The sequence below is a fragment of the Ceratotherium simum genome, chromosome X, assembly GCF_057802395.1.
Source record: "Ceratotherium simum simum isolate JZ-2026a chromosome X, ASM5780239v1, whole genome shotgun sequence".
In the NCBI taxonomy this organism is placed as follows: domain Eukaryota; kingdom Metazoa; phylum Chordata; class Mammalia; order Perissodactyla; family Rhinocerotidae; genus Ceratotherium; species Ceratotherium simum.
In genome coordinates this window covers 35812823-35831171 of record NC_141940.1, presented here as the reverse complement: position 1 = coordinate 35831171, position 18349 = coordinate 35812823, and the positions used below count along the sequence as shown (strand labels likewise).

Here is an 18349-nt window from a genome sequence, read left to right as displayed (position 1 = left end):
GGGGCAGAGAATCTATTTCAAGAAATAATAGATGAAAACTTCCCTAACCTAAGGAAGGAAACAGACATCCAGGTACAGGAGGCACAGAGAGCCCCAAACAAGATAAACCCAAAGAGGCCCACACCAAGACACATCATAATCAAAATGTCCAGAATTAAAGATAAAGAGAGAATCCTAAAAGCCACAAGAGAATGTCAAGTTACATACAAAGGAAACCCCATAAGGCTATCAGCTGACTTCTCAGCAGAAACCTTACAGGCTAGAAGAGAATGGCACGATATATTTAAAGTGCTAAAAGGAAAAAACTTACAGCCAAGAATACTCTACCCAGCAAGGTTATCGTTCAAAATGGAAGGAGAGATCAAAATTTTCCCAGATAAGCAAAAATTAAAGGAGTTTGTCACCAAGAAACCAGTGTTACAAGAAATGTTAAAGGGACTGATTTAAGGGGAAAAGAGAAGACCACAAATAGGAAAAATTATCTATTTCCACGATTAGAACGTAATGGATACAAATGCACAAAAAAGAGGTTGGATATGATATCAAAAACATAAAAGGAGGGAGGAGGGTAGTTAAAGAGTACAGCTTTCAGACAGAGGTCAAACTAAAGTGACCATCAATTCTGTATAGAAGAAGAAAGGAACAGAGAAGGACTACTAAAACACTGAGGAAAAAAAAAAAAGTTAAAAAATGGCAGTAAATACATACTTATCAATAGCTACTTTAAACGTCAATGGACTAAATGCTCCAATTAAAAGGCATAGGGTGGCTGACTGGATAAAAAAACAAGACCCATATATATGCTGCATACAAGAGACACACTTCAGACCTAAAGACACACACAAACTGAAAGTGAAGGGATGGAAAAAGATACTCCACGCAAATGGCAATGAAAAGAAAGCTGGGGTAGCAGTACTCATATCAGACAAAGTAGACTTTAAAACAAAAACTGTAAAACGAGACAAAGAACGGCATTACATAATGATCAAGGGACCAATCCAACAAGAGGATATAACACTTGTAAATATCTACGCACCCAATGTAGGTGCACCTAAATATATAAAGCAATTATTAACAGACATAAAAACAGAAGTAGACAGTAACACTATAATAGTAGGGAACTTTAACACTCCACTTACACCAACGGATAGATCATCCAAACAGAAGATCAATAAGGAAATATTGGCCTTAAACGACACACTAGAACAGATGGACCTAGTAGATATATACAGAGCATTCCATCCAAAAACCGAAGAATACATGTTCTTTTCAAATGCACATGGAACGTTCTCCAGGATTGATCACATATTAGGCCACAAAACAAGTCTCCATAAATTTAAGAAGATTGAAATAATGCCAAGCATCTTTTCTGACCACAACGGTATGAAACTAGAAATCAACTATAGGAAGAAAATCAGAAAAGCCACAAATACACGGAGGTTAAACAAAATGCTACTGAACAACGACTGGGTTAATAAAGAAATCAAAGAAGAAATCAAAAAATACCTGGAGACAAATGAAAATGAAAATACGACATGCCAGAATTTATGGGACACAGCAAAAGCGGTTCTAAGAGGGAAGTTTATAGCAATACAGGCCTATCTCAACAAACAAGAAAAATCTCAAATAAACAATCTAACAATGCACCTAAAGGAACTGGAAAAAGAAGAACAAACAAAGCCCAAAATCAGTAGAAGAAGGGAAATAATAAAAATCAGAGCAGAAATAAATGAAATAGAGACTAAAAAAAAATAGAAAAAATTAATAAAACCAAGAGCTGGTTCTTTGAAAAGATCAACAAAATAGACAAACCTTTAGCTAGACTCACCAAGAAAAAAGAGAGAAGGCACAAATAAGTAAAATCAGAAATGAAAGAGGAGAGGTTACAACAGACACCTCAGAAATACAAAAGATTATAAGAGAATACTATGAAAAACTATATGCCAACCAATTCGACAATCTGGAAGAAATGGATAAATTCTTAGAATCATACAACCTTCCAAAACTGGATCAAGAAGAAGTAGAGAATTTGAATAGACCAATCACCAGTAAGGAGATCGAAACAGTAATCAAAAACCTCCCCAAAAATAAAAGTCCAGGACCAGACGGCTTCCCTGGTGAATTCTACCAAACATTCAAAGAAGACTTAATACCTATCCTTCTCAAACTCTTCCAAAAAATTGAGGCGGGGGGGACACTCCCTAACTCATTCTACGAAGCTGACATTACCCTGATACCAAAACCAGACAAGGACAACACAAAAAAAGAAAATTACAGGCCAATATCACTGATGAACATCGATGCAAAAATCCTCAACAAAATACTAGCAAATCGCATACAACAATATGTTAAAAAGATTATACACCATGATCAAGTGGGATTTATTCCAGGTATGCAGTGATGGTTTAACATTCGCAAATCAATCAACGTAATACACCACATTAATAAAATGAAGAACAAAAATCACATGATCATCTCAATAGATGCAGAGAAAGCATTTGACAAGATCCAGCATCCATTTATGATAAAAACTCTGAATATAATGGGTATAGAAGGAAAGTACCTCAACATAATAAAGACTATATATGAGAAACCCACAACTAATATCATCCTCAATGGTGAAAAACTGAAAGCTATCCCTCTAAGAACAGGAACCAGACAAGGATGCCCACTGTCACCACTCCTATTTAACATAGTATTGGAAGTCCTAGCCAGAGCAATCAGGCAAGAGAAAGAAATAAAAAGGATCCAAATTGGAAAGGAAGAAGTGAAACTGTCACTATTTGCAGATGACATGATTTTATATATAGAAAACCCTAAAGAATCCACCAGAAAACTTTTAGAAGTAATAAACGAATATGGTCAAGTTGCAGGATACAAAATCAACATACAAAAATCAGTTGCATTTCTGTACACTAACAACGAAGTAGCAGAAAGAGAAATTAAGAATACCATCCCATTTACAATTGCAACAAAAAGAATAAAATACCTAGGAATAAACTTAACCAAAGAGGTGAAAGATCTGTACACCGAAAACTATAAAACATTTCTGAAAGACATTGAAGAAGACACAAAGAAATGGAAAGATATTCCGTGCTCTTGGATTGGAAGAATTAACATAGTTAAGATGTCCATACTTCCTAAAGCCATCTATAGATTCAATGCAATCCCTATCAAAGTTCCAACAACATTTTTCACAGAAATAGAACAAAGAATCCTAAAATTTATATGGAACAACAAAAGACCCCGAATAGCTAAAGGAATCCTGAGAAAAAGAACAAAGCTGGAGGTATCACACTCCTGATTTCAAAATATACTACAAAGCTATAGTAACCAAAACAGCATGGTACTGGCACAAAAACAGACACACAGATCAATGGAATAGAATCGAAAGCCCAGAAATAAACCCACACATCTATGGACAGCTAATCTTTGACAAAGGAGCCAAGAACATACAATGGAGAAAAGAAAGTCTCTTCAACAAATGGTGTTGGGAAAACTGGATAGCCATATGCAGAAATGAAAGTAGACCCTTACCTTACACCATACACAAAAATTAACTCCAAATGGATTAAAGACTTGAATGTAAGACCTGAAACTGTGAAACTTCTAGAAGAAAACATAGGCAGTACGCTCTTCGACATCAGTCTTAGCAACATCTTTTCAAACACCACATCTGACCGGGCAAGAGAAACAATAGAAAAATAAACAAATGGGACTACATCAAACTAAAAAGCTTCTGCACAGCAAAGGAAACCATCAACAAAACGAAAAGACAACCTAACAATTGGGAGAAGATATTTGCAAACCATACATCTGATAAGGGCTTAATCTCCAAAATATATAAAGAACTCATGCATCTCAACAACAAAAAAACTACCAACCCAATTAAAAAATGGGCAAAAGACCTGAACAGACATTTCTCCAAAGAAGATATACAGATGGCCAACAGACACATGAAAAGATGTTCAAAATCACTAACTATCAGGGAAATGCAAATCAAAACTACAATGAGATATCACCTCACGCCCGTCACAATGGCTATAATTAACAAGACAGGAAACAACATGTGTTGGAGAGGTTGTGGAGAGAAGGGAACTCTCATACACTGCTGGTGGGAGTGCAAACTGGTGCAGCCACTGTGGAAAACAGTATGGAGATTCCTCAAAAAATCAACGATAGAACTACCATATGATCCAGCTATTCCACTGTTGGGTATTTATCCAAAGAACTTGAAAACACCAATTTGCAAAGGTACATGCACCCCTGTGTTCATTGCAGCCTTATTCACGATAGCCAAGACTTGGAAGCAACCTAAGTGCCCATCAAGGGACGAATGGATAAAAAAGCTGTGGTATATATACACAATGGAATACTGCTCAGCCATAAGAAACGATGAAATCCAGCCATTTGTGACAACATGGATGGACATTGAGGGTATGATGCAAAGTGAAATAAGTCAGAGGGAGAAGGTCAAATACCATATGATTTCCTTCATTAAGTAGTAGATAATAACAACAATAAACAAACACATAGGGACAGAGATTGGATTGGTGGTTACTAGAGGGGAAGAGGGGAGGGAGGAGGGTGAAAGGGATAATTCGGTACATGTGTGTGGTGATGGGTTGTAATTAGTATTTTGGTGGTGAACATGATGTAGTCCATGCAGAAATAGAAGTACAATGATGTACACCTGAAATTTTTACAATGTTATAAACCAATGTTACTGCAATAAACAAAAAATTAAAAAAAAAAAAAAAGCACACTTATGTTTGTGTGTACACACATACATTCTGTACCTCTCCCTCTTCAGCATTCACAGGTTTGCAGACCTGTGAGTCCATAAATCAATACACATCCAGAAGCTAGCAATAGTCAGAATTTTCCCTAACCTCTCTTTTTCTTGTCATGATTCTGGAAATAGAACAGATCCTACTGTTCCCATCATTTCAGATACTAGTGTAGTCCTTGAGCTTAAACCACAAAAAAGCGACTGAATTTAACAATTGTAGTAGAACACTACTTAGAGAACAAATTCTCTCTCATGGTTGGCCAAAAGCATGGAAACCCTTTTTGTTGTTGGCTTTACAAAAGTGATCAACGGTGTGTAGCAGTGGGTGGTGGCCGTTTACATTTCATAAGCTCCCTGGAACCCAAATCTCTTTGAGTTACTGATTTCAAAAATAATTCCATTTATCTAAATGCACGTGATTTTTCTATCATTTATAAATAAAATGGGTTTCTGACTCCTTTCATGTCTGATGGTCTAAAATATAAATTCAAAGAAAAGGTAGTACATGAGTAAAGATATGAAAGCAGGATACATTCGAGTTAGTGGTGCAGCTGGGGATCAGTTCGGGTAGGAGGCTAATGTCCATGCATTGCTATGATTTACAGAAGGAAAGAGATGTGCATTAGTCTTCAGAACTCAATAGGGTTGGAAAATAAGTATGATTATGTTTGAAAGGTAGTATGCCAGCTACTACTGGCATGCCAGTAGCATGCCATTTATCATCATGCAAATGATAAAAATCCTTGAAACTTAAGGCGTATGAAGATTCTAGGCTTTTTCTTTCTAAAAGCAACCGAGGAAAGATAAATTATAGAGGATTGCCCCCATATATAACCCCACTCTATATCTGAGCTATGCTTTATACCTATCATATGTATATATACCGTGTATAATTACACGGATTCCTTTGAGCTTCCCAACTACCCTGTAAAAAGAATGGCTGTGCAAAAAAGGAAAAAAAAACCCTCTCTCTCCAAATTTGCTAATTGAAAACAACCCTAGTCTGGCAAGAGTTTAGAGTAAGGAAAGACAATTTTCTTGTTAATGAGTTAATGTTCTACACTACTGCTGACTCAGACCTAAAAGTATGTTGTGGAGATGTGCTGCTCCTAGCTGAGAGAGCAGAACTTGAAAGAGCTTAGAGATCTGTGGAGAAATGTAGTGTCAGAGAGAGAAGGAAAGCTTGCATAACAATGAGAAAGGTCATTTTCCCTAGGTTGTATGCCAAAGAGTTCGGAGTTTGGTTCAGGATCCAGGAATGCCACTGAGTCAGAATTTTGTATAAATAATGACAGCATGTCTGACCTAGAAAGGAGAGATGAAGTGTATAAAGTTCGGCCAAAAAGGACTTTGTATTCTTGGGGGGCAAGGGAGCTGAGGCAGAGATGTGGCGTTAGACTGCGGATAGAGAAGTATAAGAAAATTTAGTGAACCAATGGAAACTGTATAAGCACAGTGTATATTTCAATCTACAATAATTGGAGACAAGCACTACAGAAATTGAGGGAAGACGTGAGACTCCAGGAGCAAGGGTCTCAGAGAAGAAACCTGTAGGATGCAGGAAGGGAGAATTACCAACAACAGAAACTACCAGGCTGTTCTCTGGAGGTCACCTTAATCACTCAATTGTCATTGGCGGATATAATTTTTCTTTTCAGATAAGAAGGCAGAGACTCAGAGAGGTTAAGAGACTCACGCAAAGTCATACGCTTAATTAACAGGATAGCCAGGGCTGGAACCCGTTTCTCCAGGCCTATTTGTAGCTTTCATTTCTAGGCTCTTGACCTTGAGTACTTTATTGTAAGATGTTAATGAGTATGGCAGAGATTGAAGAAAAGGAGATTAGAGGACAGAGAAAGGGGCTGCTTCATTACGTTTATCACAAAGACTAAATAAGGATGATCAAACAGTGCCCAAAATCATTGGTGATTTATTGAGCTGGTTAAATGATGGATGACAATCTATAGATTCTTAACCACAGACACAAACAAAAAATGGTAACTATGTGAGGTGATGGATATGTTAATTAACTTTATTGTGGTAATCATTTCACAATGTATACATATATTAAATCAAGTTGTACACCTTAAAGAATCACATTTTACAATCTAAATATATACATTTTTTATTTGTCAATCACATCTCAATAAATCTGAAAAAAGATTCATAAAAACATGGATATCTATTGGTACAGATATATGAATTTTACAAAGAATTAATCTCGCTGAATTTGTAAAGTAAAACAGATGGTTGTACAGAACTAACAATCTTAGAGGAGGACTTTGCAGGCTGAAGAGCAGGTATGTTCACTTGTGTCACCTCTTGGTGAACGATGGTATTACAGTAGCTGGAACTGCACATTTTAAATGACCAAGAGTGAATCTAATTTCTGGAAGCAACAAATGTGGAATCATAAGATTGTGAGCTATTAGAGACATTCTGAGGGCTTAAGGGTAAAGCACCAAAGGCTTGACCACTATAGCTGGGACAGCGCTCACATAACGATCTATGCGTTAATCTACTTTCCCAAACTCTCTTGCTGTTAGGTTGGGGCCATGTGGCTAGTTCTGACCAATGGACTCTAAGTAGAAGTTATGTGTACTACTCCTAGGTCCAGGGCACTACGAGCTGGTGTTCCTCCTCTATCTTTCTCTTCTTCTTTTATGACCTTGGAAGCTATATGTTGAGATGGTGGTGTCACAAAATGGGCAGAATCTGAATCCCCAAGTCACTGCTTGGAGGAAAATCTCCACCAATCTGCATCAGACTTGGTAAAATAAACTTTTGTTGTGTTGAGATACTGAAATTTTTATTCATCTTGTGAGGCAGTTACTGGTTACTAGCCCCAGTGCAATCCTCCCCTCATGAGAATATCTAATACAGTCTTTTGCCTCATTCCTATATTCCTCTCCCACATGTCATTAAATGCATTTCTAGTTGTATGAAAAGTATAAAAGATCTTGGTTATTTAAAATTGTATTAATTCTACAGAAATTTGTTTTGTACCACTTTGTTGGAAGGCATTTATTCCATAAAACTGTGTGGTTAAAATTTATATATTTTCTAAGATTTCCATCAAGAAGAGTGAGTAATGGTACAAGCAATACATTCAGAAGGCAAGCATAAATGTTCTAAAACTGGATTATGGTGATGGTTGCACAACTCTATAAATTTACTAATAATAGATGAAGCATACACTTAAAATAGGTGAATTTTATGATATTTAAATTATACTTTAATAAGGTCATTTAAAAAAAGAAGCCAACTAGGCACAGGTATTTTCACAAACCTTTGCACATGTTTGCACACCAATTATAATCATTCTTGAATTCACTTCAAAGAGTCCTAAGCACATGTCCATAAAATAAGATATAAGCTAAATAATGCAGCATTATAATCAGGAGAGCTAAGGATAATATTCCCAGACCCAGGAAGAAGTCAGGCCAATAGGACCTGTGTAGTGAGTTTGGGGTTGGTTTCTCTTGGCAGATCCTCAAAAAGCGGGAGAGTTGATGGGACATAAAACAGCTAGAAATAGTCCTCAGAACATGGAATACTTGGGAACTCTAACAGAAGAAACACTTCTCAAGGATTTCCAACCTCTTACCCACATTATAAGTAACAGATGCTAGAGAGTTGGCTTCTGCTGAGACAGAGAATGATGACTAGAAGCAATTATGAACAGGACTATCGTTAAGGAAAAAAAGCAAGTAATCCAAAGTTGCCTTTGGAATTTGTTCCTTCACTTCTCTTCTCAAACCTGTACCCAGGGCCCTCATGCTGCCCATCTGCCCAGTAATGGAGGAAAACAAGATATCACATAAAACTAATGATGCTAAATGGTTGGGAGCTTATTCTCAATAAAGTTTACAAGAGGCAGCTAGAATGGACAAGACATAAACCAAAAGAATAATTCCATAATGGTGAAATTTAAGATGGAAATGACTGGCTGGTATGGCAGATATTATTTTAGTAAAGAAGCCTTCCAAGTACTCTTGAACTTATGCCGCACAAGCAACTGTCTGTTTTGTAGTAGTAGTAGTAACAATAATAATAACAATAATAATAATAACGGCTAACATTTATTGAGCATTGACTATGTGTCATGTCCTGTGCTAAGTGCTTAATGTCATTATACCACTTAATACTCTCAACCAATCTATGAGGTGGATATTATTGTCCCCAGCCTACAGACCAGGAAACTAAGACATAGAGAGGTTAAATAACTTGTTCAAGATTGCACAGCCAAAAAGCAGTGAAACCTACATTTTGAGTGCTCTAGACATTATTGAGATAGTTCAACATAGAAACTGCAGATCCAGAATAGAAAGAGAAAAGAAATGAAACTGTCACGATTGAGTACCTAGATGACAGGTTCAACCCTATACATACTCGCAGACATACTCTTACTTAACCCTCAGTGTAATCCTGCAAGGCCAGTGGTATTGTCCCTACTTACAGATATGTAAGCAATCTCATCCTTTCAACAAGTGTTTATTGAGTGCCTACTGTGTGCCAGGCAATGTATTGAATGCTTGGGCCATAGCAGTCAGCAAATAAGGAAAGTTGCTTGATTTTGTGGACTTTACATTTTAGTGGGAGGAAGAGGGAACCAATAAACAAACATGTGCTATGAGGTAAAATGAAGTGGAATAAAGGGCTATAAGGATTTCTTCTTCCCTCCCTCAAAAATAACCAGTCTCCTACATTTACTGTTTATTATTCCTGTTTTTATTATACACACACACACATATGTAGTGTGTGTGTGTGTATACAGAGATACATATGTGTGTGCATATATATATGTGTGTGTATATATATCCATATACATTGTACCATATCCATAAACAACATTGTACCCTTCAGTTTTTGGTGTATATCAAACCTAGAGCCATACCACAAGCATTTAGTCTCCTGCTCTTCAGGTCTGTGTGTCAGCTGGGGCAGCTTTTCTCCATGTATTTTCATTCTGAGGCTAATACTGAAGGGGAAGTCTCAGGGGACATGCTGTGTCCCCGCATTGGAGAGAGAGAGAGAGATCTGATATCTCTTCCTATAAAGGCATTAATCCCATCTAGAGGTCCTCGCCCTCATGACCTCATCAAAACCTAATTACCTCTGAAAGGCCGCATCTCCAAATACTATCACATTGTGGGTTAGAGCCTCAACCTATGAATTTTGGGACGACACAATTCAGTCCATAGAAACCCTCTATTCTGTTCCATTGGTCTATTTGTTGATCCCTGTGTCAACATTACACTTGTTAATCATTATAATTTTGCATTGTCTTGATATCTGAATACAAATGTGAAAATAAGAAAGTAAAGTTACACTTAAAAAGATGGGATATTCATTGGAACTGCATGGAATTTACAGATTCATTTAGAGAGAACTGACACACTAAGATATCAAGTCTTTCTGTCCATGAAATATATTTATCTTTTCATTTAGTCTTTTCTCATCCCTTCAATCATGTTTTATAACTTTCTCTGTATCTTTTGTTAAATTTAATCTTAGGTACCTTATGTTTTTGTTGCAGACTGAAATATTTTTCATTGCCTTTTTTCTGACTAGAATTAGAATGTTTCTAAAATTCATTATTTAGTATGGTGTTTGCTGAAGGCTTAATAGATATCTACTATCGGGTTAGAATATCCCCTTTCAGTCCCAGTTTGCTAAGACTTTTTTTTATCATTAATGTCTTAGGATGGTAGCAGTAGAGATAAGAGAATTAGACAGAAAAGAAATATATTTTACAGGTAGAGTTGACAAGACTTGCACATGATTTGGAGATAGGGGCCAAGCAAAAGAAAGGAATCAGAGACTACTTCAAGATTTTTGGTAGGAGCAACTACTTGGAGAAGGGGGAAAGAAAACCAGTAATTTTCTTTTGCACAGGCTAAATTTGAGCGACTTGACCATGTTTAAACCAGAGCATCCTCAGAACATAGATGAGATCACTTGGGATGATTCTGCATCTTGAGAGGAGCAATGTGCCCTGGAGTGTTTCAACATTAAGAGGTGGAACAGAGGCAGAAGAGCCAGAAAATGATGAGAAGGGCCAACCAAGGAGATAGGGGGAAAACCGGGTAAGTATGGTAGCATTTACTTACTAAGATGGGGACAACTACAAGGAGCAGATTTAGGGAGGAAGTTTGGGATCTTGGTTGTGGATGTGTACAAATTTGTCAAGCCTATTAGACATCCAATAGAGATATAGAGTATGTAGTTGGACTTACGAGCCTGGAGTTCATAGGAGCAATTTAGCCTAGAGATATTAGTTTGGGAGTCATCAATATTTAAGTCAGTGGTTCTCAATCATGGCTGCACATTAAAATCACATAGGGACATAAAATTTATGTATGTTCAGGCCTTACCCTAGACCAATTAAATTAGAACCTCTGAAAGTGGTCTTAGGCATTAACAGTTTTAACTCTCCAGCTGATTCCAATTTGTGATCAACTCTGAACCACTGGTATAGATCAGTGCCTCTCAAACTTTGATCCATATGAATCACCTGGCAATCTTGCTAAAATGCAGATTATGATTCTGTAGGTCTGGGATAGGGGCCTAAGATTCTAAATTTCTAACACACTGCCATGCTTTTGGACTATAGCTCACACTTTGAGTGTGAGCAAGGTATAGATAATATTTAAAGCCATGAGATTGGATGAACTCATCAAGGAAGTGGGTGTAGACAGAGAAAAGGTGCAAGAACAGTTATTGTTTTTCTCTGTCAACAGTTGGGAATTTGGTGCAAGCACAGACCAGGCAGATTATTACATTTAACCAGAATTAGGGCTTTGTCGGACAAATATATGACAGAGTGAGTGAGGGGCAAAAGAGTGGAATATTTAATCAAGAGGTGATTACATTGATGGACTATGGACTATGGACTCTAGATTGGGTAAGGAGGATGAGATCAAAGAGTTGATAGAGTGGGGATATCAAAGAACGTGAGCTGAAAGGTTAAGAAGTGTTAGGAATGGCAGGCTTGGAATCAGGATTTTGGTGATGGTGCATTTATTGTTGATGTCGAGAGTGGAGCAGCAGAGGTTGGGTGAAGGAAAAATATCATTGGAGCTAAGGAAGTCAAAGAACTTAGAAGTCAAGAAGTTGGCAGAATGTTTACATGGATATTGAAGCTTCCAAAAGGATGACAGAAATAGGAATGGGAAATAAAAGAGTGAGCCAGGTGCTGAAGTCTTCAATGAATGAGAGATGACTAGGAAGTCAGCAGATGATATTAACAATGAAGATACACTAGTATGGTCTAGCAGTTCCCAGAGATTCTGACTCAATTGAACTGGGGTGGGACATAGGCATCAAACTTTTTTAAAAGCTTTTCAGAGCATTCTAATGTGAACCAGGATTAAAAATCACTGTGTTAGAGTAATCAGTGCAAACTAAAAAGTATGGGGTCACTGGATAGTAAACACCTTGTATAGCTTCTGGGTTGTGTGGAGGCCAACAGCAGATAGGAAATGCTGTCTTAGAAAGTTTTGTAAACTTAGAGAAGTTAAGTAAGTTACCCAAGGACACACAGCACAGAAATGTTTGGGCTGGCATTCAAACATTAATTTGTCTGACTCCAAAGTGTTCACTTTACCATGTTATCTAGGGGGCAGTATTTTAGCTCAGAAGATACAAAGGGATATCTTGGAAAGAAATTCAAAGTTCCCCAAATGAGATTCTAATAGGCCACAGTGGGAGAAGGCCACATGTCTCCGGAGTGATTCCAATATTTACCTCTTTATCTACCCCTCTTTATTCCCCTTGATGTTTCTGCCAGCTTTGTTTCATTTTTGTAGTTGCCACCACCTCTCCAGGAAATAGAGGCACTATGTGAGAGGGAGCCAACATTGTGGGCTGCCCTCATGGATGCCACCTGGCCTTGATGCCCCCGTTCCCCAAGTGCTGTTCTCCAGGGTCTCCTTTCTGGAGAGAGAGGAAGGAGCAAGATACAGTGCTGCAGTCAAAACCAAGCATTTTGTCTCCGCCTACTCCTGCCTCCTGAGATATCAGCAGCTCTGTATAATGAAAATCTAAATCATTTGTGTGCACACATAGCAACTGTTTATTTGCTGTTAGCTTTGAGGACCCCGTGGGGGTTCGATGCATTTAGAGAAGAGATCAACACTGGGAGAGCTTAATGTTATAAGTAGATGAAATAAAAATTGAAGCTGAAAATGCTTCTCTCTACATCTGAAAGAGAGGCCAGTAATAAATATCCTTCAACTTCAGCCCCCCTCCAGCTCAGAAAATGCTTTTAAACCAAGGACACAGGGTGGAGATGACTGCTTGCGAGGGCCCTGCCTCCTGTCTGCTAAGAGAGCTTTACTAGGCCTGGTTGGAGATTGATTGTGAGTTCTAGAAATAGCACACCTTTCCCCTCAAGCCACCAAGTGGAATGCTTCCCATCTTTTATAAAATGCATTCACTATTAGTTTTCTTGAAACTTTCATTATTCTCCCACCGACAGGCTGCTTTGGGACCAAATACAATCCTGAAGTTTCTCCATGTTAGTATTTCTACCAAGAGTGAGTGCCAGACTGAAAAAAGTGTCCTTATCACATTCTGAAGGGGCCAGACCCTCCCTCTTAGTGCAACTTATTTGACACTTTATAAAGCCTCTGCTTCCCAGCAGCTTCCTCATCCCCTCAATCCTCCCAGGGTTTCCCCTCATCCAGCAAAAACCTCATATTGCCACCCACTCTTGCAGAAGCCAGAATTCCCTTTCCCAGAGGCCAGAGCCTTTCCATCTTGGCTTGCGACACATGATCCTACAAGCCAGGACCCCACTGCCTAGAAGTCGCCAGCAGTTATAAGTGAATGGGGGCAGCTATGCTCCTGGGAGCAGGGATAATGAGAGGTGACAGCAGGGAGAAGGCATCACTCAAGATAGACCTGAGTGACTTAACACTTGCAGTATACCAAGAGCCACTCCATGTGTAGAAATTCTAACCCTACACACACAAAGGCATGCTAACTGGGCAGTTGCTGCCCATCTGGCATTCCTTCCTGAAGGAATGTCCTGCTAAATAGACTCTTAAGAAATACTCAGTTGATTGTGAGCTAGCCCAGGTGAATAGCATCCCAACACTTGCCCCCCTCCCATACACCCACAACAAAATCTAAGTGGTTCCAAGAGTCAAAAAGGACCCATGGTTAGGCACTCCATCTGCATGCACAGGTGGGGAGCATGACAGGCAGCCGGGCATGGGACGAACCACAGTCTCTGAGGCCCTCACTTCACTGGTTCAGCCCTCCACCAGACCCATGGGCTCTAGTTCCTCTCTGCTCAACAATAGCCAGAAGAGGCAGGCTTAGCTTCCAAGAGCCTGCTCCAGGCCACAGGAAAAAATATACCAGGCTAATCAGACATCCATGCAAAAACAAGGCTTGGCAGGAGAGAAGCTAGACACAGGCAGGGAGGAATTTAAATTCAAATTGAGCAAGGGGCTGAATCCCTCTTTGAATATAAGCCCCTGCAGGCCTGGTTTCTTCACACACACACACAAAAATCCCTTTTAAATCCTATCCCCTTTCCCCGGAAAAGGAAAGGAAACATTTCAACTAACTAGTACCTTACACAAGGTGATAGTCATTTAAAATGATTCTTTTGAATTAACTCCTTCCTGCTCAGTCTCCTCTCTAAGGTGCAACTACTTCAATGTGTTCAGGTATCTAGGCCATGGAAGGCAGCAAAGCGTAGACTTCCTGGGAAGCAATGTGTAAGGGAACGATGGTGTCAGGGGCTAAAAACACTCACTGAGCTGTTATTTTCCTTTTGCCCCTCACACCCCCAAGGTCCATTCTCTGCCCTTCTCTGCCATGCTCTGTGCCAAAGGAAGCTGACCTCAATGGACAATAGCAACAGGCTTTCTTGCCAGCTGGCGTCTGGCTGGGTCTGGATAATGGTGGCCACTGGCAGGAGATCAGAGAGTGGGAAGAGAATGAGATATACATTTTATGCCCCTGTCTCCCTTCCAGCTGTGTTGCATTTAGGCAGATCCCACATGGTGCTGCCGAAAGCCGCAGCTCCTTTGAGGCAGCCCCTCTTGCACTGCTACAGCTCTTTCTGGATTCCACTACCATGGTTTCTTTCCTTTGCCCCTTCAGTCTTAGGGATGATAACAGCTTCCCAGTGTTCATAGTCTCTGAATGCCTCACCATCACTTATAGGTTCCCTTAATCCCACCTGCACCACCATAAATGGTCCCTTCATTAAGCTCATCTCAGTGAAATCCCTTGAGTATGTCACCTGTTTCCTGCCAAGTCTCTGACGTAAACACTTATATCACTTCCACAAATTCCATCCCACAGAGTTCCAGAAGGTTCCCTAGCCTGAGAAGAGAAATCACCTGGTCCAACTACTTTTCTAAGGAGAGTGATCTGCCTTTTCTCAAATGCTTGACATATTCTCCATACACTAGGCTCTCCTAAGGTTGCATTATTGTGTCTATACAATAAAAATGAGGTTTGAGACAGTTCCATTTTTGCTATACCTGTTCTTACTATCTTTCTCGGGGAAAGGGAGATTCTGCAAAGCCAATTACATTGCTTCTGTCTCAGAGAGGTATATTCAACTTACCTTACCTTAAACACTGAATCCAGTTTCATGGGGAAGATAATACTTGATACGAATTCAATCATCAATTTCTTAATATCTGTTATTCCTATAATATTCCCCACCTTGATGATAAGAACCACCCACTCCCAGAGTGTTCATCCCCAAATTTTCCTTTGTCCTCACCTACACATATCCATTAAACATTAAGTGCTGTGGGATCTACTTCCTAAATATCTTCTTTGAAATCCATCCATCTATTCCAGCCCCATAGTCACTACCTTAGTTCAGGACTTGATCCTCTTACACCTAGATTATTGAGATATCTGTAGTTTCTCCCTATTCTCTTTCATTCTCCTCACTTTAGCCAACTGATCTTTGACAAAAACACATATATGTTCATGTCACTTCCCTTTAAATGGCCTTCCTTTAGGATAAAATCCAACTTCCTTATCCTGGGGTAGAAGGCCACCTCACTTTTTATGCCTCTGTTCATTGTTCTGGTGATGGTGCCATGTTTTTTCATGTCTCCATGCCTCCACTTTCCCTGCTCCCTTATCTAGTACACTCTTTGCCTTTGCTGACTAACTCCCCCTACTTATCTGTCAGACTTATCTTAGACATCACCTTCTAGGAAGCTTTCCCATGAAGCCCTTCACCACTAGTTGATTTAATAACCCTGCTATGTAATCCTTTAGTGCCCTCCTCTTCACTTACTAGCACTTAACACGTAGTTTAGCAATTATTTATCTACATATCTGTCAATACCCCAAAACTATTCCTTTTAGGGTAAGAAACTGTATCTTCATCCTTTTATCCCCAGTACTTAGCACAAAATGTGGCATATAGTACCATGCTCAAGAAATGTGTCCTGGATGAATGATGAAATGAATGAATGAGCCTTTAAATGGAGTATATCTTGAATTCACTTACCTACGTAAGGTCGATATAAGGACCCTGAACCTTCTTGTGATGGCGTATAACTAATGAGGCCAGTTTTTGCCATTTCTCTTTTTCCAGGTAGGGCTGTACCCAAACCACTCTGGAGTGATTAAGAAGAGAAACAAATGAGCTGGCCTTTTGAGTCACAGGCTCTCCCTAGTCCCTAAAGCTATAGTTATGGAACAATAGAGCTGGCCTGAATTAATTGGGCTGGAGGGGGTGAGACAAATTCTGTCTCTGGGAGACACCAAGTTCTTCTACACCATCCATCAGCCTTGAGCACAGATGGGATGGAGGCCAGGCCTAAAAATACATCATCCCTAGTTGACATCAGGGCTGTGTTTTTTCATGTCTAACTCACCCCAGATGGAGGGGAAAGCATTTGACAGGCAGTCTTTGCAACAGGCAGAGAAACTTATATCATGCTAGGAATGACTATGGGGCAAAAGGATACTGTGGATTTCCTAGTCAATAAAAATAAACTCTGATAGAAATTGCAATAAGGAGCCAGCAGAAACACTCTTGTCATCATCATTGTTAATTCTTCTTTATTAAATGCACAACAAATGCTAGTCTCTGCTCAGAACATTTGATGAACACCATTTCTGTATCTATAAGGGACTAGGGAATACTTGACACTGTTTTGATGCCAGTCACCCACCAGAACACGAAATGAATTCTTATGAATAATCTAAAGCATAATGAGGGAGGGGTCTTAGACTATATGCGAGCCTCCTTGATTAGTGTTTTCCCCACTGAGAATCACTGTCCCCTCAAGCTTCCCCACAACTGGAAAGGAAGAGAAGCAGGAGAAAAGAGGAAGAGTCAAGGTATAGTCCTGAGAAAGTCACAAAAATTTGAGTAGTGGAAATCCATAGATGTTTGGAGATGGCAAAAAATACCAGGCGGAGGGCCGTATGAATGGAGTGGTAGGAATCAGCCCCGTCCATCTTCTGGCCCCTCCCTGCACAAGTGTTCTTACCCAGCCTTTAAGCTTTGAGGTAAGTGATAGAAGAGGAGCTGTAAAGCTCTGAAGAGCTGCTTGGTTGTGCAGTTACCTTTCAAGTGAGGATCTTCTCCTTATTTTGCATAAAGGAGCATTTTAGGACTTGGGGGCTAGTGGATATTCGCCAGCTAGGTAAACTTTTGAGAGAATCATCTTTATTGAAGGATTTTATAAATAGCCACTGACCCACTGGCTTCAGGGAAAGTGAAAATGGATGACTGGTGAGTTAAAAAGCATGTAAACACTAGGCTACACTACTGGCAGGTGGATGGCAAGTGGCCTAGTCTTAGTACCTCTTTTTAAGGCTCCTTTCCCTCCTTTTTACCACCCTCACCAATATTCTGCCAAAGCTCAAGGTTTGAGGCAATGGTCAAGCTCCATGGCATAAGAATTGGTATTCCTCATGATGCTTTCCACCAACATGACAGGCTTGGGGTTTCTTCCAGCAAAGCAAGAGAGCCAGGTGCAGATCAACATGGCTGCAGCTGCTCCACCTCCAGCACAGTAATAGGCCCAGCCAAGCCGACAGGTACCTGTAGAAACAGGGACAGAGACATGAGGCTTGTGTTGTCTTCTCGTACATTCTTTTTGGGGTATTAGGGTTAAAGTGAGAGTGGGAAACAATGAACACAACGGGGCTTCCTGTTTCCTCCTTTCCTTCTTGGCTGATGGTAGTATTTGCTTTAGCAAGAGGTTATAAAATTTTATTCTGTTACAGTAGAAACTGGGGGTGGTGTGGGTGGTGGTAGTGATGGTGATGCTAATGACAATGATGACAAGAACAACATGATCAAGTGTCAAGAACTATGCTAAGCTCCTTAGACATACACCTCATTGATCATTACAGTAACTATATGAGATAGGTACTCTTAATATCCCTGTTTTATACAAGATGAGGCAACCAAGGCACAGGTTAAGTTAATTGTGAAAAATCACCCAGCTAAAAAGTAGTAGAGTCAGGATATAAACCCTGGCTCATCTTGACTCTAAAGCTCCACACTTTTTAACCGCATTGATATACTACAGTGCATGGAATGTT

At 39.5% G+C, this 18349-nt stretch overlaps 1 protein-coding gene across 3 annotated transcripts in view; it reads right to left on the bottom strand.

Annotated features, from left to right (window-relative positions):
• Positions 1-16835: 16835 nt before the first annotated feature.
• The window catches only part of LHFPL1 (LHFPL tetraspan subfamily member 1), a 44915-nt gene continuing 43401 nt past the window's right edge, over positions 16836-18349 (bottom strand). For all 3 annotated transcript variants that reach the window (XM_004440504.3, XM_087427754.1, XM_004440503.3), the window contains one exon: positions 16836-17843. In XM_004440504.3, the coding sequence (XP_004440561.1) occupies positions 17662-17843 (182 nt within the window). In that variant the 3' untranslated portion in view covers positions 16836-17661. The remainder of the gene's footprint in view (positions 17844-18349) is intronic.